General features: G+C 41.3%; 1 protein-coding gene across 1 annotated transcript; it reads right to left on the bottom strand.

Annotated features, from left to right (window-relative positions):
• Window positions 1-638: 638 nt before the first annotated feature.
• On the bottom strand, window positions 639-10,131 carry LOC115132844 (coenzyme Q-binding protein COQ10 homolog A, mitochondrial-like). The gene is made up of 5 exons (XM_029665581.2): window positions 9,543-10,131; window positions 8,715-8,867; window positions 8,126-8,318; window positions 7,762-7,863; window positions 639-7,543 (listed from the first exon to the last, which is right to left on the bottom strand). Exons 1-5 carry the CDS (start codon window positions 9,671-9,673, stop codon window positions 7,376-7,378), a joined length of 747 nt encoding a protein of 248 aa, XP_029521441.1. The 5' UTR covers window positions 9,674-10,131; the 3' UTR covers window positions 639-7,375.
• Between the last annotated feature and the right edge of the window lie 66 nt (window positions 10,132-10,197).

Below are 10,197 nucleotides of genomic sequence, written 5' to 3'. Positions count from 1 at the left end.
GGTGTTTGGGAGATGTGTGTAATAATAACTGGCAGATGGTTAAAGGACCCATCTCTCTGTGCTGTTATTAATAACTGGCCCAGATACCACCACCCTACTCTGGTTTCCCTTTGAAAAGGCAGCATCCACAAATAGCGGAACCCCACCACCACCACCACTCACACACTGATTCACACTTCACCTGTTGCATTCGGAACGTGACAAAATGTGATTAGATTTTTTTTTCCCTCTTCAGCTTCTGTGCTTGACACTGCGAAGGAAACGACTCGATAAGGAGTTATGGCAATATGTATTTGGACTACATTGTATGGATGCACATTTCCAATATTCCATTGCATTGATAAGTGTGATTTTGTAGTGAACAGTGACCAGCTGCTCATGGTCAACCAGAATGTAACAGTTTGCTGAAATTCTAATTGCAAAAAATTTTTTGGAGCACAAGTAGTGTTTGTTCTCCAACTGATACCATGGTTACAGAAGTGTAAATGAACACACTAAAACCAATTTGATCAGCACGCCAAACTCAAACATATGCTCATACACTGTGTCTCAACACCCGTTTGTCCATTATTGCTCACTTTAGATCTAATTGGCAGAATAAGTAAAAGGTAGGCCTAATTAGGAATACAGTAACATGATTCACAATTCCACCTCCTTTATTTACAATGCACACAAATACAATTGCCCTATATCAACACCCGACGGAAAATGAAAAGCAATGAATACAGCAGTTCTTAGGAAGGCTAGAGGTGCAATACTGTTACATCAAACTGGATGACCACTAGCAACTTATTGGTTGCTTTTGAACATAAAAAAAAAATACAAAAAGGAAGTTGCTTTGAAGTATTGCGACAGTGGTTATGAGTCTTGGGAGTCTTGCTTGAGAACAAATGAATAGTCTTGAATCTAAAAGACACACTTAAAATAGCTTCCTATGTTAACATTTCATGACCTAGAGTAAATTCCACCATCATAGCAAAATGGCAAATACATACCAGTACATTACACATGATCTGTTAGACTTTGCTGAGTCCTTTATTACACAATAACTAAAATGTGTGCATGTTTTCCCATTACAACGTAGGCAAACCCAACAAATACAATTCAAAAGAAAACATCCTACACAAGTAGCCATATCTTTCATGCATAAATACTGCAATAAAATTACTTTGTCTTGTTTAATTTATGAACGCGCTAGGTAGCCTGTCTTGACACACAGCCATCTTGACACGCTTTATAGAATTTTCACAGCATATCGACAAAGGTCCTTTTCTCCATATTTACATACAAGATCAACATTTAAAATGTGCAGACTACATTTAAAACCTTTTTTTTCTCCAAGAAAAATAAAGCACTTGAACAACATTCTCTCTGCACACACAAAAGTGAAGGAAAGCTATTTTTATATATATCTCAACAGTACCAGTCAAAAGTTTGGACACACCTACTCATTCCAGGGTTTTTCTTAATTTATATTATTCTACATTGTAGAATAATAGTAGACTTCAACACTATGAAATAACACATGGAATCATGTAGTAATCCGCGTTAAACAAATCAAAATATTTTATTTGAGTTTCTTCAAAGTAGCCATCCTTTGCATTGATGACAGCTTTGCACACTTGGTATTCTCTCAACCAACTTCATGAGGTAGTCATCTGGAATGCATTTCAATTAACAGGTATGCCTTGTTAAGTTAATTTGTGGAATTTCTTTCCTTTTTCATGCATTTGAGCCAATCAGTTGTTGTGACAAGGTAGGGGTGGTATACAAAAGATAGCCCTATTTGGTAAAATACCAAGTCCATGTTATGGCAAGAACAGCTCAAATAAGCAAAGAGAAACGACAGTCCATCATTACTTTAAGACATGAAGGTCAGTCAATCTGGAAAATTTAAAGTTTCTTCAAGTGCAGTCGTAAAACCCATCAAGCGCTATGATGAAACTGACTCATGAGGACTGCCACAGGAAACAGACATCAACAACAACTGTTCAGAGGAGACTGCGTGAATCAGGCCTAAATGGTTGAATTTCTGCAAAGAAACCACTAACAGGACACCAATAATAAGAAGAGAGACTTGCTTGGGCTAAAAAGCATGCGCATTGGACATTAGACTGAAGGAGATCTGTACCAAATGTGAGAGTTTTGGTTCCAGCCGCTGTGTCTGTGAGACGCAGAGTAGATGAATGGATGATCTCTGCATGTGTGGTTCCCACCGCGAAGCATAGAGGAGGTGTGATGGTTATTTGCTGGTGCCACTGTTCGTGATTTATTTAGCATTCAAAGCACACTTAACCAGCATGGCTACCACAGCATTCTGCAGCGATACGCCATCACCTCTGGTTTGCTCTTAGTGGGATTATCATTTGTTTTTCAACAGGACAATGACCCAGCACACCTGCAGGCTGTGTCAGGGCTATTTGACCAAGAAGGAGAATGATAGTGCTGCATCAGATGACCTGGCCTCCACAATCAACCAACCTCAACCCAATTGAGAAGGTTTGGGATTAGTTGGAAAGCAGAGTGAAGGAGAAGGAGCCAAGAAGTGCTAACCATATGTAGGAACTCCTTCAAAACTGTTGAAAAAGCATTACAGGTGAAGCTGGTTGAGAGAATGCCAAGAATGTGCAAAGCTGTCATCAAGGCAGCGTGGTGGCTACTTTGAAGAATCTCAAATATATCATATATTTATAATATATTTGGATTTGTTTAACACTTTTGGTTACTACATGATTCCATATGTGTTATTTCATAATTGTGATGTCTTTATTAGTAAAAATAAAGAAAAACTTGCAAATGAGTAGGTGTGTCCAAACTTTTGACGGGTACTGTGTGTTGATATATATGTGTGTGTACACACACACACACACACACACACAGTTGAAGTCGGAAGTTTACATACACTGAGGTTGCAGTCATTAACTCGTTTTGCAACCACTCCACAAATGTCTTGTTAACAAACTATAGTTTTGGCAAGTCAGTTAGAACATCTACTTTGATAAATCAAAAATAGAACTGTTTGTCCATAATGACCATCGTTATGTTTAGAGGAAAAAGGGGGAGGCTTGCAAGCCAAAGAACACCATCCCAACCATGAAGCACAGGGGTGGCAGCATCATGTTGTGGGGATGCTTTGCTGCAGGAGGGACTGGTGCACTTCACAAAATGAATGGCTTCATGAGGAAGCTAAATTATGTGGATATATTGAAGTAACGTCTCGAAGACATCAGTTAAAGCTTGCTCGCAAATGGGTCTTCCAAATGGACAATGACCCCCAAGCACAATTCCAAAGTTGTGGCAAAATGGCTTAAGGACAACAAAGTCAAGGTATTGGAGTGGCCATCACGAAGCCCTGACCTCAATCCTATAGAACATTTGTGGGCAGAACTGATAAAGCGTGTGCGAGCAAGGAGGCCTACAAACCTGACTCAGTTACACCAGCTATGTCAGGAAATGGGCCAAAATTCACCCAACTTATTGTGGGAGCTTGTGGAAGGCTACCGGAAACGTTTGACCCACGTTAAACAATTTAAAAGGCAATGCTACCAAATACTAATTGAGTGTGTGTAAACTTCTGACCCACTGGGAATGTGATGAAAGAAATAAAAGCTGAAATAAATCATTCTATTAGTACATACTATTATTTTGACATTTCACATTCTTAAAATAAAGTGGTGATAACTGACCTAAAACAAGGAATTTTTACTAGGATTAAATGTCAAGAATTGTGAAAAACTGAGTTTAAATATATTTGGCTAAGGTATGTAAACTTCTGACTTCAACTGTAATATATATATATATATATACACACATACATACATACATACATTAATTACACACACATTACTGTTCAAAAGTTTGGGGTCACTTAGAAATGTCCTTGTTTTTGAAAGGAAAACACTTTTGTCCATTAAAATAACATCAAATTGATCAGAAATACGGTGTAAACATCGTTAATGTTGTAAATGACTATTGCAGCTGGAAACGGCAGATTTTTTATGGAATATCTATGGAGGCCCATTATCAGCAACCATCAGAACACACTTTTGCAAATATGTTAGCACAGCTGAAAACTGTCGTCCTGATTAAATAAGCAATAATAATGGCCTTCTTTAGACTAGTTGAGAAATTGTCAAGAAACTGAAGATCTCGTACAACGGTGTGTACTACTCCCTTCACAGAACAACGCAAACTGTCTCTAACCAGAATAGAAAGAAGGGTGGGAGGCCCCGGTGCACAACTGAGCAAGAGGACAAGTACATTAGTTTCTAGTTTGAGAAACAGAAACAAGTCCTCAACTGGCAGCTTCATTAAATAGTACCGCAAAACACCAGTCTCAACGTCAACAGTGAAGAGGCAACTCCGGGATGCTGGCCTTTTAGGCAGAGTTCCTCTGTCCAGTGTCTGTTCTTTTGCCCATCTTAATCTTTTCTTTTTATTGGCCAGTTTGAGATTTGGCTTTTTCTTTGCAACTCTGCCTAGATGTCCAGTTACAATAGTCAGTTACAACATTAACTATGTCTACACTGTATTTCTGATCAATTTGATGCTATTTTAAATGGACAAAAAGGAAAGTACATTTCTATGTGACCACAATACAGTCGTGGTCAAAAGTTTTGAAAATTACACAAATATTAATTTCCACAGTTTGCTGCTTCAGTGTCTTAAGATATTTTTGTCAGATGTTACTATGGAATACTGAAGTAAATTACAAGCAATTCATAAGTGTCAACGGCTTATTGACAATTACATGAAGTTGATGCAAAGAGTCAATATTTGCAGTTTTTGACCCTTCTTTTTCAAGACAAGCAATCCGCCCTGGCATGCTGTCAATTAACTTCTGGGCCACATCCTGACTGATGGCAGCCCATTCTTGTATAGTCAATGTTTGGAGTTTGTCAGAATTTGTGGGGTTTTGTTTGTCCACCCGCTTCTTGAGGATTGACCACAAATTGTCAATGGGATTAAAGGTCTGGGGAGTTTCCTGGCCATGGACCCAAAATATCGATGTTTTGTTCCCCGAGCCATTTCGTAATCACTTTTGCCTTATGGCAAGGTGCTCCATCATGCTGGAAAAGGCATTGTTCATCACCAAACTGTTCCTGGATGGTTGGGAGAAATTGCTCTCGGAGGATGTGTTGGTACCATTCTTTAGCCATGGCTGTGTTCTTAGGCAAAATTGTGAGTGAGCCCACTCCCTTGGCTGAGAAGCAACCCCACATATGAATGGTCTCGGGATGCTTTACTTTTGACATGACACAGGACCGATGGCAGCGCTCACCTTGTTTTATCCGACCTTGCTTTTTTCCCGGATGCCCCAAACAATCGGAAAGGGGATTCATCAGAGAAAATGGCTTTACCCCAGTCCTCAGCAGTCCAATCCCTGTACCTTTTTGCAGAATATCAGTCTGTCCCTGATGTTTTTCCTAGAGAGAAGTGGCTTCTTTGCTGCCCTTCTTGACACCAAGCCATCCTCAAAGTCTTTGCCTCACTGTGCGTGCAGATGCACTCACACCTGCCATTCGTGAGCAAGCTCAGTACTGGTGGTGCCCCGATCCTGCAGCTGAATCAACTTTAGGAGACGGTTCTGGCGCTTGCTGGACTTTCTTGGGCACCCTGAAGCCTTCTTCACAACAATTGAACCACTCTCCTTGAAGTTCTTGATGATCCGATAATTGGTTGATTAGGGTGCAATCTTACTGGCAACAATATCCTTGCTTGTGAAGCCCTGTTTGTGCAAAGCAATGATGACGGCACGTGTTTCCTTGCAGGTAACCATGATTGACAGAGGAAGAACAATGATTCCAAGCACCATCCTCCTTTTGAAGCTTCCAGTCTGTTATTCAAACTCAAATCAGCATGACAGAGTGATCTCCAGCCTTGTCCTCGTCAACACTCATACCTGTCTTAACGAGAGAATCACTGACATGATGTCAGCTGGTCCTTTTGTGGCAGGGCTGAAATGCAGTGGAAATGTTTTTTGGGGTTTCAATTAATCTGATCATAACATTCTAGAGTATATGCAAATTGCCATCATACAAACTGAGGCAGCAGACTTTGAAACAGACATTCTCAAAACTTTTGGCCACGACTGTACACACACACAATTATAACATATTAGGAACACCTTCCTAATATTGAGTTGCACCCCCCAACCCCCCTTTGCCCTCAGAACAGACTCAATTTGTCAGGGCATGGACTCTACAAGATGTCAAAAGCGTTCCACAGGGATGCTGGCCCATGTTGACTCCGATGCTTCCCACAGTTGTGTCAAGTTGGCTGGATGTCCTTGGGTTGGTGGACCATTCTCGATACACACGGAAACTTGTGTGAAAAACCCAGCAGTGTTGCAGTTCTTGACACCAACTGGTGTGCCTACTACCATACCCCATTCAAAGGCACTTCACTTTTTTGTCTTGCCCATTCACCCTCTGAATGACACACATACACAATCCATGTCTCAATTGTCTCAAGGCTTAAAAATCATTCTTTAATTTGTCTCCTCCCCTTCATTTACACTGATTGAAGTGGATTTAACAGGTTCCATCAATAAGAGATCATAGACTGACGAGGTGAAAACTCATGGAAAGAGTAGGTGTTCCTAATGTTTTGTATACTCAGTGTATATTTATAATCAATAACTTCAAAACAAATACATTTTAAATAAGCACTTCTTGGTATAAGCAATACTGTACATTTAAAATATATTTCTAAGATAAATTAATTTGACATGAATGTACGACTTTAATGTGGCAGGTAAGTGGAGTGCACCTGCATCCATTCTTCAACAATCTGAAGCATCAACAGACTCAAAATGGTCCATGTCATTGGTTGACTCAATATTGTGTCCTGTTCACTCACGCTTACACAGCAATACATTAAATCTGTTCCAATATGTGTAGTGGCCTTTTTGTTTTACAACTAGATTTGGAAGAATGATTCTTCTATTTAAATTGTGCACAAGCACCAATGCAACATCGAGAGTAACCCTTGTGAGGAGGTAGATGGCAGATTTTTACAAGACATGATCCAGGCTAAGATATGGGACTTTCAACCTAGTTGTGAAGGGTGTTTAGCTGGGCTGATGCCCACACTGATTGCTTGGTCCTTACTCTGTGATGTGAGGTTGCACGAAGTGGCCTCTTAGCCTGGTCCCAGATGGTCCAAGATCTCAGAAGTGCTGTCTCACGCCAGTGTGACCCTAGGAGTTGGCAAGACGGCACAAACAGTTCTGGGACCAGGCTAATGGCACCTGGGTGGCAATGGAGGTGGTTGGTGGTGTAGTGTCATGCAGGTCCAGCTAGGTGATACAGGGGACAGCCAGGGTGAAGGTGCAGGCTGTTTTGGGTCAAGGGCACACAATGGCAGATGGACCTCACGTTTGGTGTACCTCATGGAACATTAACTCCCGTGGGACGCGGGTCTGTGGGCCGTAGAGTGTGCCGGCCCGGCGCTCGAAGGCAGACACATTTTTCTTTACCACCTCGTCAAAAAACACAGTTGCTAACTGAGAGTGGAGCAAGGAGCGGAACTCAAACGAGATCTGTGTGGCAGGAAGGAAGGAGAGGGCAGAATGTCAGTCGGAGAAGACATACAGAAGAGAAAAAGGATAAACAAAGGATAAGCTCTGTTAACGGATAGAACTTAGACTATTCACATGCACAAGGTCTATGCACAAATAGAGAGCAAGATTAGAAGAAACTGAGAGGTTGGCAGCATGAGATAAACAAAAGGGCTGCAAGCTGGGGCTGTCATATTCACCGAAACGTCCACAGTGCAGGTGCGGGGATAACCAGGGATTCCAGGACTGAAGCGCCATATCGTCTCCAGGTGGTTAAAAAGTGTTCCATCTGTGCACACCGCCTAAAAAATGTAATCCAATAAGAAAGGGTTACTTTGAGTAATCTATCACCAAACCAACAATGATCATCACATATCTCATCATAATTCATGAATCCTCAATTAAGCGGGACTAAATGGGATTGCAAAAAATCTGGTAACTTTCTCAAGAATCCCAGGTTTTCAAGAAATCCTAGTTGGAAGATTCCTGAGACCAGGAGGGAATAAGCAGGAAATCTGGAAGTTACTGGGATTTTTAAACCATAATTAAACAGGAGGGACTTACTTTGACCATGTGGGGTCGCACCACGCTGATCATGGATGTGTATCGCTCTACGATGGGTGGGAATCCCACCTCTAGCTGAGCTTTGGAGTGGCCTGCCCTCTTCATGATGGTCTGGGACTTCTTACACCAGGGGACAAAGAGTTTGTAGTCATCCACGTTGGCTACCACATCATACATCTCCAGCATAGAGTACCTGAAGCAGCATAGCAAAAGGAGTTTGAAAACAACATTACATCCCTTCCACTTCGTGTTTCAAATAGGCTAAGCCCTATTTTTTCCTTTAATATGAAATCTATCTATGCATTCAAGCTCTCATTCAAGCTTGTAACGGCAGGGTAGCCTAGTAGTTAGAGCGTTAGACTAGTAACTGGAAGGTTACAAGTTCAAATCCCCGAGCTGACAAGGTACAAATCTGTCGTTCTGCCCCTGGACAGGCCGTTAACCCACTGTTCCTAGGCCGTCATTGAAAATAAGAATTTGTTCTTAACTGACTTGCCTAGTTAAATAAAGGTTAAATACATTTTAAAAATGACATACACAAATAGCAAGTCCTACAATATATTCTATTTCATGTATGGTAGCATCTTACCCCAGTATCCTCCGCTCGGAGTACTCCTTTCTCTTATTTGTGAACCCCATGAAGGTTCTGCTGTGGGGAACTGATGTCATTGTGTCCCAATTCTGCTGATGGCAAAGCACTCTGGGAGTCCTAGTCATTACAATACCACATGATGACAAGTGTCTGATAGGGAAGGGAGAGAAATTATCATGTTAAAAATACTGGAGTGTAACATCTCTAACAAACACACTTTTCCAGACGGGCTTCCTGCCTTTAGAGTCAGGGCAGAAATAATATATTGCCTGCAGGGGGAAAAGGTTGCCAGTAGTGTCCTAACCTTCAATGTCTAGGACAAGCTACTATATTCTGAGTAAACACATGAATGGAACTATGTGTAATGCGACCCACTCAGTCAGGTTACGTGAGGTGGCTTGCAGAGCTGGCATGTTTTGCTATTGGGGTCTGAATGTGCTCACTACAAATAACTGTGTGACAGTCATAAAAAATGTAATTACAGTCAGACAAAATTACAGAGAGCACTACTGACAAAGTGAAACCAACACGAAGAAAGCCACAATATGCATATACAACAATGGTGACATTGATAGGATTGAAAAGGGAACTTTTTAGGCCTTAATGACAATTTGATGATTAATAGGAAGAACACAAGTTACTAATTGTTTATATTCTCTGAAAAAACAGAACGTTCTTCAGTGTGGACCTATTTGAACCAGATGTGTAAGTGCTTTGCTGGAACAAAATCCTGCACCAAAGGGGATTCAAAGATATGCACAATGCGCATGCACAGCACTGATTGGTTAATTGTGTCACATGAAGTTATCAATTTATTAATCTCACCTGATAGTCTGTCTCATATGTTCTCTTGACCCCGCGGTGTGACATGGTGAGCGCCCAGAGCCTACAGCAATCTCCAAAAACTCACTGAATGTCCGCACACCCATCGGCATTCGCCGGGCAGTTGCTGCCATTGTATTTTGGGTTACTTTATCAGAACCTCAAGTAGAATAGCGGTTCACGGAAACCGGATCTGTAGGTTTCTGTTAAACACCGACTTTAGCCAATTTCGGATTGGCTATTTGAAGCCTTTCCCAGTCCTATTTCAAGGCATCCATCAACGTCAGACACCGTGTAGATAAGCTTCAGTTCACTTATCCAAGTAGACGCAACCAAAAATGCCGCGTTTACATAAGTCGTTTATTTATTGCAAGCTCGATGTCCTGGGACGCTGAAGGTGCATAAAATGCGCGTTCAAGTTTTTCCCCATACGGCGAAAACTCTTTATCTCGACCGTATCTGTTTAGTAAAGTAAACACCGGTATTGGTCAGGCTCATGGCCAGGGACACACTGTTCTAAAACAGAGCAACTGTCCTATCAGTGCATTGCTGCCACCAACTGTGTCGGAGGTATTACAATCCCAACCGCCCTGCTCCCAAAGAACATTACTGGGAGTAAGCAATGATTTATTATATAATAAACGAGTACCATTTTAAA

This window comes from Oncorhynchus nerka, linkage group LG7 (assembly GCF_034236695.1).
Source record: "Oncorhynchus nerka isolate Pitt River linkage group LG7, Oner_Uvic_2.0, whole genome shotgun sequence".
NCBI classification, from domain to species: Eukaryota; Metazoa; Chordata; class Actinopteri; order Salmoniformes; family Salmonidae; genus Oncorhynchus; species Oncorhynchus nerka.
The sequence above is the reverse complement of the archived record's forward strand: the minus strand, read 5'-3'. Positions and strand labels throughout refer to the sequence as shown.

Excerpts from the sequence above, each read along its gene's own strand:
- LOC115132844 (XM_029665581.2), bottom strand. The coding sequence starts at position 9,673 with ATGGCAGCAACTGCCCGGCGAATGCCGATGGGTGTGCGGACATTCAGT. Across the intron at positions 8,868-9,542 it reads CATATGAGACAGACTATCAG|ACACTTGTCATCATGTGGTA; the intron begins GTGAGATTAATA and ends CTTCCCTATCAG. Across the intron at positions 7,864-8,125 it reads TGCGACCCCACATGGTCAAA|GCGGTGTGCACAGATGGAAC; the intron begins GTAAGTCCCTCC and ends TACATTTTTTAG.